This window comes from Heteronotia binoei, chromosome 2 (assembly GCF_032191835.1).
Source record: "Heteronotia binoei isolate CCM8104 ecotype False Entrance Well chromosome 2, APGP_CSIRO_Hbin_v1, whole genome shotgun sequence".
NCBI classification, from domain to species: Eukaryota; Metazoa; Chordata; class Lepidosauria; order Squamata; family Gekkonidae; genus Heteronotia; species Heteronotia binoei.
Window position 1 is genome coordinate 184,378,991 of NC_083224.1, and position 15,310 is coordinate 184,394,300.

Consider the following 15,310-nt stretch of genomic DNA (forward strand, 5'->3'; position numbering starts at 1 on the left):
CCTGTTGCCTGCATAGAAAAGCCCTCTGGAATAATTAAATTTTACATAGTTTGTTCGCAGCCAGGAGAGTGGAAGCCTTCCTGACCTCATCGGGCAGGCTATTCCATAAAACGAGGGCCACAACCAAGAAGGCATGTTTGGGGCAGTTGTTGATTTTGTGCATTTGCCATTTGGCACCTGCAGGCCTCGCTCAGATGAATGACGCTGTTGTGGTGGTGCACAAATTTGCTGCACATTCTCAGATTATTATTTTTATCGGCTCGGTCTGAGCTGTGGCTATAGCTAAGAATTTGGACAAAAAAAGAGAGAAGGGACCTGGCATATAAACACAGAAATATTTTCAGTCGAACTGCCAAATTATTCAATGAAAAGTTCTCCCTCACTCAATATGCACCTAAAAAACACGCTTGGCTGGTCTGAAAGTATCTGCAGAATCTCATTTTGCAGAAGAGCCTGTGGATGGGCAACCCTCAATGCGTAATACTTTGGGCACTGTAAACAGGACTGATTTATGCACTGAATCAGATTATTACAAAATTCAGCAGCTTTACAACTCGCGATGCTGCGATATAACATGCTCAAAAATTGATCTTATGCTGCAGGCTATGCTCATTTCCCCTTCAGTCGAGCATCCTCAACCCTTGAATTGCCCATCGCTTTGCTATTTAAAGCAAGCGGCATCGCAAGTACGTTTACACCTGCGTAAGTTGCAGTGTTCGTCATCGAGCAGGCTGGTAGCCTCTGTTGACACATGCTCAGAATTTATTAGACTGAAATTGGGAAGCCGCAAAGAAAATGAGAATTTCCATTCTCTATGGTAGAAAGTTGCGTTGGGATAAATTGAGAGGAGGAAGAGGCAAGACGGCTCTTGCCTACATTGTAGTTTTTTAGAAGACAAATATTTTACTTTGAGCACTGGTAAGGTACAGCTAGCCTTCAGTTTGTAGCTTTCAAGGAGAAAACTATAGTCTTTCCCAGGGGTGGAATTCTACCAGGAGCTCCTTTGCATATTAGGCCACACACCCCTGATGTAGCCAGTTCTCCAAGAGCTTACAAAAAAGAGCCTTGAAAGCTCTTGGAGGATTGGCTACATCAGGGGTGTGTGGCCTAATATGCAAAGGAGCTCCTGCTAGAAATCCACCCTTGGTCTTTCCTATCAAGAAGAGAAGCGTAATTTACTGGAAAGGAAGACCCTGGCTGGGGGAACTAAGTTCTCTTTGGCAAGTTACTCTTTGCAAAGGTTACGTTTTGTGGTTTGGGCAGGGGGAAGGACTGGTGGGGTGAGACGGGCAGGCAGATAGGGGGCAGGTACTTCATTATGTATCTGTGCATGCACATAATTACAGCCTATCGCTTCCAAAACACAGTCAACCTTTCGGAGCAGTCAACTGGGCTACACATACAAGTGCGAGAAGCTTCATTTAGAGTCCATGTGTGTCCACTCACCTCCACCATGACAAGATTGCCCACCAGCCAGGAATAGTGAACTACTAATGAGATGGTTATTCCCCAATGATAAACCACCCAACAGAGCTGGTGGGCCAGAAGTCTCATCAGGGCTTTTTTTGTAGCAAAGGAACTCCTTTGCCTATTAGGCCACACACCCCTGAAGTAGCCAATCCTCCTGGAACTTTCAGTAGGCCCTGTAAGAGGAGCCCTGTAAGCTCTTGGAGGATTGGCTACATCAGGGGTATGTGGTCTAATACGCAAAGGAGTTCCTGCTACAAAAAAAGCCATGAGTCTCATCCTGACCCCTGCCTCTTCTATAAGCCAGAGTTTCAGGCTGAAGGTACCTGGGAGGGGAAGGCAGATTGGAGACAGCAAGCGAATTTGATGCACAAAAGGGGACCCAATAGTATCCTTCTGGGACACTGTGCCCAAGAAATGAGTTTTCCTGAGAGGCTTCTAGATTTGATGGTGGTATCAGAGTGGCTCTCCTGCATGGCCTGGTTTCCCAAGCCAGGAGGATTATGGGCTGCTGGGTGAATCTTCCATCTTCAGTCTCTTCCAGCCAGCAGTTCACCTGGTGCAGGTAGTCAGTGAATTTTGTAAATGTCCCCTGACTACTTGCTAGGGCTGCCAAGTCCCCAGCCGGGCAGGAATTCTCCCGCCCCGGAGGTTCCCAATCCACCGGCCCGCCTTGGGCCAGTGGGGGGAACCTCCCCTGATGTTGCCAGCATGATGATGTCACCCGGAAATGACTTCATTGCGCCGGCGACATCACTCACCGGATGCTCTAGGGGTTTCCAGGAAAACTCTATGGTTTTCCCAGACGCTCTAGTGATTTGGGAGGGAAAACTCTATGGTACAATAGTTATCATAAAGTCTTTTTCTCCCAAATTGCTAGAGCATTCGGGAGTTTTCCCGGAAGTGCCTAGAGCGGCCGGTGAGTGACGTCGCTGGTGCAATTACGTCACTTCTGGGTGGTGTCATTGCACCGTACATGCAATGCGCACTTGAAAAAAGTCCCCCACCAGAGGTTGCGAGGGGCTTGGGAATCCTACTACTTGCAAATGCCCACTGAGTTCCTAGCTCAGGTCCAGACCATTGCTTTCCTCCTTTGTCTAGAATTGGCTAATGGTTATCCTTTATTGTCCCTTATTCCTTCCAAGCAAATCTTGTCCTTCACTCCAATTTGAGGTCCAAAAGGAAAACAAGCAAACATACCCGAGCAGGAGAAACCGTCTCCGTTGAAACCTTCCCGGCAGGCACAGCGGTATGATCCTGGGGTGTTCAGGCAATTGGCATTCAAGTTGCAGCTATGTGCTTCCGTGGCACACTCATCCAGGTCTGCAGGGACCAGAGATGGGAAAGGGGGAGGGAGGGAGGGAGACAGAGAGAAAGAGTCAAGCAGACTCAAACACAGGCACCCAATTTACACCTTTCTGCAGCAAATTCACACACTCGGAGGAGATATCCCTGCATGTAGAAAGATAGCTTGTTAATGAAGAAAATTCTGATCGACTTCTCTCTGATGCTCCACTTCTGTGTGAAGGCAATTTCAACACAAAAACAAAATCCTTGCCATTAGAAATCAGAGGATCAGGGAGAAGGCTAACTAACAACCTAACTTTCTATGTTCAGGAAATATTTGTGCATGGAGAAGAACAGTACTCCCTGCAAATGGAAAGTTAGCATCACAGTGAATAAAGTCATAGGGCTTTTCTGCATTATTTTCCTTGTCTGTAAGTCCCTGTTTATTCAAGTGGTTTTTCTGTGTTCCAAATCTGTTTTCCTCCCTCTAGTGGTTGATTCAATATACCAGTTTACGTCCAGCATAAAAACCTGCAGCTTAAATCTGCAGGGAGATATGTTGGACATAAACCAGTATAACATCAAACAGACCAGTAGAGGGAGCAAAACACATGTGGCACAGACCCCACCCCCCAGAAGAAGAAGGAATTTACAAGCGATGAAAACGAGAATGCACAAAAATCCATAGGTTAGCCTTTCTATTTTATGCACAAGAAATATTTTCTATAGTAGAAGATTAATAATCCGTTTTTAACAGAAATCTAGCACATCATTGAAAACAGTTCTAGTTCAGTGTTTTCGTTTATACTGGGTTTTTATACTACAGTTCTACATTCTGGGATTTTTTTTAAACCAGCCTCAGGGAGAAGTGGATTTTTAAACTTAAAACACAGATATCTGTTGTTTTGGAGACGGAAAGGATATACAGGAGCTTAATGGAGGAGTAGCACTTTGCATGTGGTCAGAGGCCTTCCTTCGCCCATCTCAGGGCTGGAACTTGACACTTAAAATCAGTGTGGGCACAGCTTCATCTCAGATCGCCCCCTTCAAAACAAATCCCATAAAAATGACTCTAAAGGGACCGTGCAAACCTACTAACCATAAGCTCCACCCCTCAATGTTGCTTCTAGTGTAGCATGGTGTGGTGTAGTGGTTAGAGTGGATCTGGAAGACCCAGGTTCGAATTCCTGCTCTGTCACGGGTGACTTGGGCATAGTCCTTCTCTCTCAACCTAACCTACTTTACAGAGTGATTGTTGTCAGGATTAAATTGGGGGGTGGGGGAAGAGATGTTGTAAGCCACTTTGAGTCCCCACTGGGGTCAAAAGCAGAGTATGCATATTGGTGCTTTCACACATGCTGAATCATGTACTTTCAGTCCACTTTCAATGCATTTTGCAACTGTATTTTACAGTGAGAATGCCAAAATCCAATTGCTTATGATCACTAAAGCACGTTGGAAGTGGACTGAAACTGAACTAGTCACCAAGTGTGGAAGCGCCTAAGTAAACCTATAAACAGAATCGCTCTCCCTTTCCCCCAGCTCTGCCCACTCACCGTTGCACTTGAGTCCTTCACCCAGCCATCCAGTCCGGCATTTGCACCGGAAGCTCCCAGGGATGTTGATACAGGAAGCGTGCATGTCACAATTGTGCGCCCCAATCTCACACTCATCAATATCTGGAAGGAAGAGGGGAGGGTGAAGGGCAAAGGGCACATGAGTGCCATAAATTAACTGGATAAAAAGGTAAAGGTGCAAACACAAAGTTGTTACTGACCCATGGGGTGATGTCACATCACGACGTTTTCCTGGCAGACTTTTTATGGGGTGGTTTGCCATTGCCTTCCCCAGTCATCTACACTTTACCCCCAGGAAGCTGGATATCATTCACTGGGTGTGGGCAATAACTGTGGAAGTCTTGGGTCTCCATACCTTGGCAAGAGAGCCCCGATTCCCATGTCTCACCCCAGATCTCACCCACCTGTACAACCCGTTGTCCCCTTCTTGACGAAGTAACCAAGCTGGCAGTGACAGATGAAAGACCCCTTAGTGTTTTCGCAGTCCCCGTGCAAACAGATGTTGGGGTTCAAGTCGCACTCGTTCACATCTGCATGGAGAAGACAAGCGCATTCGGAAGAATCCTTGCCCTAATCCAGGGCTGCTTGCAATGCCTCTCGGCCCCACCACCTCATCATCTCTCAAAACCCTTTTGCTTCAACCCTCTCTGTGCAGGTCTTTCATAATGCTTTTGTACACTGACATTTAAATATCATTCCTGCTATGCCATTTTCCCCTTGCAAAAAAAAGGGCATGTTATGATGGAAGAGGACCGTAGTGAATGATTCTTGCAGGTATCCACCTGCTTACTGCAGTGTCTTATAATTTATAGTTTTTTCTGTATTGTTTATAACAGGCAGGAGCTCCTTTGCATATTAGGCCACACACCCCGATGTAGCCAATCCTCCAAGAGCTTACAGGGCTGTTAGTATAGGGCCTACTGTAAGCTCCAGGAGGATTGGCTACATCAGGGGTGTGTGGCCTAATATGCAAAGGCGTTCCTGCTACAAAAAAAGCCTTGATAACAGGGGTCCACAACATGGTGTTCATGGGTGCTATGGTGGCCCCCAATACCTTTTCTGGTGTCCTCCAAGTGTTTTTAGAAAGTGGATGAGGCTATGTGGAGGTTTTGCCCAACAAGGTTTCTGATTGGCTGTGCAGGTTTTTTTTTTAAATTGCTTAGCAGCCACTGCCACCACAACATGGGGCTCTTTATTGTGGGACTGAAGGGAAGCTGCAGCAGCCATTGTATGGCTGGCTCCACCTCCTGTAGCAGCCATTTTGTGGCTGCACCCACCATGTTGTATCAACTTCCAAAGGTACTCACAAGCTGAAAAGGCCCGGTATAGCATACCTTGCCTCTGGTAGTTTTGTATGCATTGTTCACGAATTCTATAATGCTAATCCTGTTGCCTTGTTCTTTGGTTGTCTTATACTGTCTGACTGTCCTATTCTATATTCTGTAATCTGCCTTGAACCGCAGCGAGAAAGATAAATAGATAACTATCTGGTGACCATGCCAGAAATTTTTGCCCATTGTATCTGGTACCTGCATGGCTCACTGGGCTTTTTCCTTACCAATACATGTCTTCATGTCTAGGGAAGCCATGAATCCATCAAAGCAGAGGCACCGATATTCCCCTGGGATGTTGGTACACTGGCCTCCATCACAGATATCTGGGTTATCCTCACACTCGTCGATATCTGGAGGACAGCAGCAAGAGAAATGATTGTTGTTCTTGCACTTGAAGCCCCAACTCACAAAAATACAGATATGTGGGAGCCTGGCTAACCATTCTAATGTCCCCAAATACCCAGGAGATGTAATTAGTTCCATAACAGGGGAATTATAACTCAGGAGTGAAGAGCTGGTGCTCAACCATAGCATAAGAGACCATGAAGCTTTCCCTTAAGTGTGTGGACTCTTATCTGGGAGAACTGGGTTTGATTCCCCACTCCTCCACTTGCAGCTGCTGGAATGGCCTTGGGTCAGCCATAACTCTCACAGGAGTTGTCCTTGAAAGGGCAGCTGCTGTGAGAGCTCTCTCAGCCCCAACCACTTCACAGGGTGTCTGTTGTGGGGGAAGAAGATAAAAAAGATTGTAAGCCGCTCTGAGACTCTGATTCAGAGAGAAGGGTCAGGGATAAATCTATCATCTTCTTCTTCTCCCTCAGCATTTCAAACCAATTCCTGACATTCTTTTGCTACCCAATTTCCCACCCTTTGCTAACATTCATGTCCTTCTCCAATCCTGCAGCCCCCTCCGATTCCTGGAAAGATCATTGCTGGGGCATGGGAACCTGTGCAGGGGAACAGGTGTGCAGGTTGGTGGGCCGGAGTGAAGAGGGAGAAGAAGAGGATACCAACTGTGATATCGTTATTTTTTTATCCACTTGTCTCTGAACCTTTTTGCAAAAGTCATGACCTATTCAGTTATACTGTACACTTTTATTCACTTATTGACTTCATTTATTACCTGCTTTTTCTCACCAAGAGGCACCAAAAGCAGTTTACATCGTTCTCTTCTCCTCCAATTTTTCCTCACAACAACCCTTTAAAGAAAGGTAGGCTGATGAATGAGCAACAGGCCCATGGTCAACCCACAAGCTTCCAGGGCAGAGTGAGGATTTGACCATAGTCCTTCCAGATCCTCTTCTGATGCTCTTCCGGATCCTCTTCTAACTACCAAGGCTCTTTTAATAACAGGAACTTTGCATATTAGGCCACATCCTTCTTATGTAGCCAATCCTCCAAGAGCTTACAAGCTTCTTCTTACAGGGCCTATGGTAAGCTCCAGGATTGGTTACATCAGGGGTGTGTGGCCTAATATGCAAAGGAGTTCCTGCTACAAATAAAGCTCTGATTATGTTAACTGCTTTGGGTCCCTATTGGGTAGAAAGGAGAGATATCAATAAAGTAAAAGTGAAGTACTCCTCTGGCTTGGTTGTTTCAACCTGGGGATGCTCTTTCCAGGGGACCAAAGGTCTGCAGAAACAGAGAGGAATACAAAAACTCCATGGCTCCAAAGACAGAGTATCTCCACAAACAGAGATACTGCTCATCAATCATAGACTTGAACAAGACATCTGAAATGTCCATCCCACACATCCTCTGGGGTTCATCTCAAAAGAAGCACTACCATAGCAGCAACAGGTGGACACAGGTAGATATGTTCCTCACCTGTGCATGATCTTTTATCAGGCATCAGGGCATAACCCTCACTACAACTACATTCGTAGCTACCCTCTGAGTTGGCGCAGTGGGTATCGCAGCCCCCATTCATGATGGTACACTCATCGATATCTGGAATGAGAATGAATGAGATTGCGAGTCAAAGGAGGCCCTGTTGCAGAGAGGGTCCTCCAAAACATAGTTGGGAATAACAGCACCCAGGAGTCCTCAGATCAGGGGAGAGAGCTGAACAGCTTCCCCTGCTCAGCATGTCCACCATTTTGGAGACTGGGATGTTCTGGGAGACAAGGAGTCAGGAAACTCACCAACACAGCCTTGCCGGTCCGGTGTGGCCTGGAACCCAGAATCGCACGCACACTGGTAGGTTCCGATGATGTTGACGCAGCGGCCGTTACGGCACAAATTGCTGCTGAGGGAGCATTCATTGATATCTTGAGACGAGAGATTGAAGAGAAGGAATGGACAAAAGATGATCTCAGAAGACATTTAAGTCACTAGAAAAGAGTAAGAGTCCAGTAGAACCTTAAAGACTAACTAAATTTGTGGCAGGGAAGGCAGCTTTCGTGAGTCACTGTTCACTTCCTCAGAGCAGTGATTCATGAAAGTCCTACCCTGCCACAAATGTTGTTAGTCTTTAAGATGCTACTGGACTCTTGTTCTTTTCTACAGACAGACTAACACAGCTACCCATTTTGATCTATCTCCATGGAAGGCACCACATTTAGGACAGTTTACACTACAAAGGTCAAGTGTTTATCAGGGATTAAGGGTATATTGAGATAAGATACTGTGTGGGGGATCTATTCAGGGTTTTTGGAATGCTCATAGAAGGGAGGACAATCAGATCTGCACAGTGGACTGGGATGGGAGGCGAGGGGAGTGGGGATTAACTTGTTCCTCCTCACTCCGTTTCACGCATCAAATCCAGTTTCGCCCTGGATATCATTGTAATACTCAAGATATATCAGGACAGGAGCTAAGCCACATTTTCCCTAGTAGTTCTTCTCTAGGTCAGTAAGGAAAATTAAAATTTGGCATATGTTGCAATGTACCAGATTGCTTTGTGTTTGAAGAGACATTTATGCCAATAGTGGCAACTTCAAGGCAGTGAGTCCAAAGGGGGATATCTGCAGGAGGGGAAAGGGTTGAACCCTATTCTCCCATTTTCTTACACCTGATATAACTTGGGTCTCCCCATGGCTGTGTTGTTGTTTTTTAAAGTCATAGCTTTGCCATATAGGCAGCCTTCCATCACTAGGTGTTTAGCCACCTTTGCCTATCCTCTCGTAAGAAATGCCTGAGTTTTGGTGGCCTGAATCCATTCATTGGTACTTACCAACACAGGCGTTACCCTCGGAAGTGAGCTCATGTCCTGGGGGACAAAGACACTCAAAACTGCCCTCGGTGTTGACACAGACCCCTCCTCGGCAGAGCAAGGGGTCTCTCTCGCATTCATCAATATCTGAAAGACAAGGAACGAGTGGATGGGGAGAGGAATATCTGGTGAACTAGAGTGGACTTAGAGTGACATACCTTCTTTACTCTCATTCTTGGGGAATCAATTCTGATCAACTCAGTTTACCAGTAGTAATCCCAACTTGGGGGGAATTTATCTCTGACAAAATCCATCCCCCTTATCAGTAGAATTTTATCAGTCATGTAATTCATTTGTTTCTGACATGTCTTCATAATTTCACTTTTCTGTCACACGATGCCACCATGTTTGCTATTCCCTACTGCCCTCCAAATGGCAACCAATATATTGGAGCTGATAAAATGAGGTCACATGGCATCAGTTTTGTCTGGTAGTTACCAGACTGGAAAATGTGGGTTGGTGACACTCAGTTGAACTCCTTGTAACATAATGTTTGGATGCCGTATCTTTGGGTGCTATGCAAAGGCAAAAGACTAAAAGATCTGACCCTCTTGCCTGGTCTTTGTGGAAAGAAAAATGGAAATAAAGAAGATGACACTAAGTCTGGGGTAGGGAACCTCCATCCCGAGAGCCATATGCGGCCCTCAAGGTCACTTGATGTGGCCCTTGGGGATTGCTTGGCCAAACCGAGCCATGTGGAGCCTGGCTGGCCAACGAGGATCATGGGGCCCAGCCACGCTGTGCAGCAGCCTCCCCATGGCCGGACAAGGATCACAGGGCCAAGATGTACTGTACGGCAACCTCCCTGGGGCCTGGCTGGCCGGCCAGAATTGCTGCAGGGTCTGGAAAAGTTACTGTCACAGTTCAGTTTGCACTTGATTATCCCAGATGGTGTGGCCTAATATGCTAATGAGTGTGTGACCTAATATGCTAATATTAGGGGATGTGGTTTAATATGCTACTGAGTTCCTGCTGGGCTTTTTCTTCAAAAAAGCCCTGGACCTATGCATTTGCTTAGGGTGGCGGGCCATGTGTGTGTGTGTGCCAGATTAGGCTCTCTCCACATGACTTCAAATAGAAAAAACAATTATTTGCATTAATTTTGCTGGTCTGAATCATTCTCTCTTGGCGGAGCACTGTTTTTTAAGTTGATGATTTTTTATGGCCCACAAGTGATGTTATAAATATCCATATGGCCCTTGGCAAAAAAAGGGTTCTCCACCCCTGCTCTAAGTTCACTCTAGCTTACCAGAACTTCCTGACAGTTAGGCAGTTAGAGCAACAGGCTTCCTCAGGAGGTGGTGGGCTCTCCTTCTTTGGAGGTTTTCAAACAGAGGCTAGATCAAGAGTGACCAAACTGCAGCTCGGGAGTCACATGTGGCTCTTTCACACATATTGTGTGGTTCTTGAAGCCCCCACCACTCCACCGGCTGGCTTGGAGAAGGCATTTGTCTCTTTAAATCACTTCTCCAAGCCAAGCCATTTGGTGGCTTGGAGAATACATTTTAAGTTAAAAGTTGCTTTCTTTCCCTCCCTTCCTTGCAGCTCTCAAACGTCCAATCTTTATTCTATATGGCTCTTAAGTTAAGCAAGTTTGATCTCTCCTGGGTTAGATGGCCATCCCACAGCAATGCTGATTCTGTGGACTTAAGCAGGGCAAGAAGGGTTGCATCAGTGCTTAGTTCTTGTGGCCCTTTCTTTTATGCCCAAGGAAATGCTGATTGCCACTTTGGGGCTAGGAAGCAATTTTTCTTCAGGGCAGTTAGGTCAAGGATCCTGGAGGTTTTTTGCCATCTTCTGTGCATGGAGCAGGGGTTACCGGGTGTGTATGTGTGGTGGAGATATTTCTGAGTTTCCTGCATTGTGCAGGTGGTTGGACTAGATGACCCTGCAGGTCCCTTCCAACTCTACGATTCTATGAAATGAAGGGGTCTACACAAGAATGTTCCAAAGAGGTTTGCACAAGGTAACTTCCCTAAAGATCATGCTTCTTATTAGTTAGGGTATTTATCTGAGGGTGCATTATGGAAATTCCAAGGTATTGTGGGGCAGACTGAATTAAACAGCCAGCTGTCCCAAAATCTCCTGTAAAAAAATCTCCCATGATTCCCTGCTCACCCATGCAGTTCTTCATCATCATAAATCCACTCTCGTAGCCTTCAAAACATTCACACTCAAAACTGCCAGGTGTGTTGATGCAGGAGCCGTGGCCACACAAGTCTGGCGAGATCCGGCATTCATCGATATCTGCGAGGGACAGAAGAGAAACCCAGCTGGGCAGGTGGCAACGCGCGGGAATCCTCATCATCTGTGTCCTCCCCCCTGTCCTCCAAAGTACGGTAAGAAGACAGAGAACACAGTTCTCCTGGGTGGAAGTCTCAGGAATGGATTCTTTTCCATTTTTTAAAAAAAATCCTTGCACACAAAAACTAGCAGAAATTCATCTCGCACGGAGGAGCGTTCCATCACAATTTCCTGAATGTTGAAAAATAGCTTATCAGGAAGAAATGCTCCAAAATGTGCCTGATTATTTAATTAACGGTTTTCATGTATTTAAACTGTTTTCGTCCCTCTACCTAGTCCAAGTTAATATAAGAGTACAGCTAGAGGAAAAAAAATTAGGTTTAATTTACACGTAGTCTACAAATAAACAGATCGGGGTGTGTGTGATTTTTCTATTATTTGTATCTGGGCTTTTTTGGCAGCAGGAGCTCCTTTGCATGTTAGGTCACACACTCGTGATGCAGCCAGTCCTCCAAGAGCTTACAGGGCTGTTAGTACAGGGCCTACTGTAAACTCCAGGAGGATTAGCCACATCAGGAGCGTGTGGCCTAATATGCAAAGGAGCTCCTGCTACAAAAAAAGCCCTGACTTGTATACAAACACTTGTGCATCTATGCAATAAATACAAAGGTCAAACATGGTGGTGCTGGGGTGGGGGGAGTAACACACACATTGCAACACCATCAAGGATGCTCTAGGACAGTGGCCCTAGCTGCAAACCTCTTATTACCCACGATATGTTCTAATTACATAATTACAGAGTGGAATGGGGTTAGGAAGACCAGGCCTCTTGCAAATTTGCACCAGACATGGACGACACTTGGGTCCTATATATATGCATATGCACAGACACCTGCGAGCCCCCATGTTGCACATCAGGATGTGCTTCCCACTTGAAGGGAAGTGAATATATGCATGAAGTTAATCAGGGCTTTTTTTGTAGCAGGAACTCCTTTGCATATTAGGCCACACACCCCTGATGTAGCCAATCCTCCAAGAGCTTACAGGGTTCTTAGTAAAGGGCCTACTGTAAGCTCCAGCAGGACTGGCTACATCAGGGGTGTGTGGCAATAATATGCAAAGGAGTTTCTGCTACAACCCCCCCCCCCCCTGAAGTTAAGGTTCTGAAGCCACATAACAATTTAAAAAGACTAATGGTAGCTGTTGAAACACTACAAGATCATTGCAAGGAAAGAGCATCTTGAAACCATTGCTTAAAGGTAGCAGCATGGCCACGCGTTAAAAGGGACAGAGAAGCACATCTCAAATATGTGCCCCAAAATGCGCATGCGTGCACGCGTGTGCATATTTGGACTGTACCAGGAAAATCCTTGCTTCTTTCTTCTTAGCCCTTTTCAGTTGTCCCAGTTTTGGTGTTCCTATTTACTAGGAGTGTGTGCTATGTGCAATCCTCTCTTTATGAGCGACTGCCGTTTTCTGTGAAAAGGGCAAGAAGTGTATTTTCTAGCTCTGATATGCGCAATTTGAAAAACAGGTATTTTAAGAGGGCCTGTGGGTACCAAAAAACAGGTATTTTAAGAGGGCCTGTGGGTACCAAAGGCAGAAAAATACATGCACTGCCCTATTTATACAAGCTGCCAAATTCATATATCACATGTAGTGGACTCTTCCAGTATTCAAGGCATATGTGCCAAAATCATTAACAGTTGAAAAGGGCTTTGCTTTCCATGTATTCTCATCCTCAGAAGGTTTCATCCACGTTCACAGCCATTTTTCCTTCATCATTCTTGAGTGCCCTCATTATTTATAATTTTAACAGAAATAGTTCAATCAAATGTTGTCAGTATGGTCAGGAGAAATGACAAATGTGGTTTTTAGAAGAAGATATTGGATTTATATCCCATCCTCCACTCCAAATCTCAGAGTGGCTCACAATCTCCTTTATCTTCCTCCCCTACAACAGACACCCTGTGAGGCGGTGGGGCTGAGAGAGCTCTCCTAGAAGCTGGCCTATTCAAGGACAACTCCTGCGATAGCTACGGCTGACCCAAGGCCATTCCAGCAGCTGCAAGTGGAGGAGTGGGGAATCAAACCCGGTTCTCCCAGATAAGAGTCTGCACACTTAACCATTACATCAACCCTTGCAGGAAAAAAAAAACATGTCAGAAAGAGGGACTGTTGAATTCAAGCAGTGGCTGAAAAATTCAGCTGCATCACTTATATGTGGGTGCATGAGAGAAAAGAGGGAAAACTGACGTCTTGGGGACAACTGCCTTTAATTCACACATCACACATGACGTTACTTTACACAGGATCAGGAAATAATAATAATAATACCTGAACACTGTGATATACTGGGTAACAGCATTTAGTAAAACTTATTAAAAGTGTTGTATAAACCTTTTGTACATATTATAAAGAAGTACAACTTTACAATATTACAAAGAAAGGCCCATCCAATGAGCATCCAGATACAGTCTGGGTCAAAAGTCTTCCTCAGTATTCCTATTTCTTTCAAAGTTATCCGCCTCTTGTTACAATTCACTGTTGATTAGGAACAAGCCAGGCCTTAACCTCTTCTCTAAACAGATCCAACAGTCTTCAGAGTTTGGCTGGCAAAATGCTTTCTTCCTCTCCTGAGGAAGACTTTTGACAAAATGCTATTCCTTGGGAAAAACTAGCCTTGCATATGATTAAACGGGGGCTTTTGTGAGCTCCCCAGTAAATAAATTGCTTTCACTGCTAGGAATCAATTGCTTTTGTTTGTGTTATGCAGGGCTTTTTTTTGGTATCAGGAACTCCTTTCCATATTAAGTCACACGCCTCTTATGTAGCCAACCCTCCAAGAGCTTACAAAGCTCTCATTACAGGGCATACTGTAAGCTCTTGGAAGATTGGCTACATCTGGGCTGTGTATTCTAATATGCAAAGGCATTCCTGCTACAAACAAGCCTTGGTATTATGAATAAAAATAATATGGTGAACTGGGTTTTCCTATGTCCTTTACAAAGTTTATATCTCCAGTACCTGGGATTACATTTTATGACACACATGGTCCAGCCCGACAAATTGACATTTATGTCAGATCTGGCCCTCGTAACAAATGAGTTTGACACCTCTGCCCTAAGGGGTTAATATTAGATGGCTGCAACATGAAGGTTCTTTTTTTCACATGTGGTGGACTTGTGAAAAAGCGAAAGAGTATTGGAAGATGATACAACAAGAAATCTCCAAAATTTTGGGTTACGATTTCAAGAAAATTGCAGAGACTTTTTTGCTTGGATTACAATTAGAAAAATTTCCAAAGGAAGACAGGACTTTAATTTGGTACTTGCTCTCAGCTGCTAGGACATTGTATGCGCAGCTGTGGAAACAAGAAAAAATACCAGAGAAATGGGACTGGCTTATGAAAGTTTTATCGTGGAGTGAGATGGAAACTAACTAGAACTTTAAGAGACTATGATTTCGATATATTCAAAAAGGAGTGGAAGAAATTTAAAGGATATGTGGAGAAAGAGTGGAATGTAAAAAGACATTGGACAATTTTTTAGTATCAATGAGAAAAAATATATATTGAACTTTGATCGGTTAGTAGTACCTTTAGTATCGAACTTAAATCTATAACTTCGGGGAAGTCAACATTGGAGGGAGGGGGGATTGAAATACCATATGGGTTAGTACAGAAAATTTATAATTAAGTTTTGTAACCATCAATAAATTGTTAAAACCATATTAGTTGGCTGCAATTTGATGGCACTTTCCACCACAACTTTCACAGCACTTGCATCATTGCCCAGGAATATGAACAGTGGAGAGACAGGGAGTCTGGGGAAAAACGGGCATGGGCTCTCCTCTGCCTTACCAGTGCAGTTCCTTTCCTCGGCATCCAGCGCAAATCCGCTGCCACAGAGACATCGGAAGCTCCCGATTGTATTGCGACAGACTCCGTGAGTACACAGTCCAGAGAACACCTTACATTCATTCACATCTTGTAGGGAAAGAAGAAGAAGAGAAGAGATTGGATTTATACCCCACCCTTCGTTAACCAAAGGAATCTCAGAGCAGCTTACAAATCTTTGCCTTCCCCTCCCCACAACAGATACCCTGTGAGGTAGTTGGGGCTGAGTGAGCTCTGACAGAAACTGCTCTTGAGAGGAACACATCTGCGAGAACTTGTGATGGGGCAG

The 15,310-nt window shown here is 45.0% G+C and overlaps 1 protein-coding gene across 1 annotated transcript in view; it reads right to left on the minus strand.

Annotated features, from left to right (window-relative positions):
* FBN3 (fibrillin 3) overlaps positions 1-15,310 on the minus strand; it is a 209,496-nt gene that overhangs the window by 55,534 nt on the left and 138,652 nt on the right. The window contains exons 25-33 of the mRNA XM_060232635.1: positions 14,986-15,111; positions 10,998-11,126; positions 8,841-8,966; positions 7,810-7,935; positions 7,493-7,615; positions 5,890-6,015; positions 4,736-4,861; positions 4,311-4,433; positions 2,668-2,790 (exon numbers count right to left, since the gene is read on the minus strand). Coding sequence (XP_060088618.1) covers positions 2,668-2,790; positions 4,311-4,433; positions 4,736-4,861; positions 5,890-6,015; positions 7,493-7,615; positions 7,810-7,935; positions 8,841-8,966; positions 10,998-11,126; positions 14,986-15,111 — 1,128 coding nt within the window. The remainder of the gene's footprint in view (positions 1-2,667; positions 2,791-4,310; positions 4,434-4,735; positions 4,862-5,889; positions 6,016-7,492; positions 7,616-7,809; positions 7,936-8,840; positions 8,967-10,997; positions 11,127-14,985; positions 15,112-15,310) is intronic.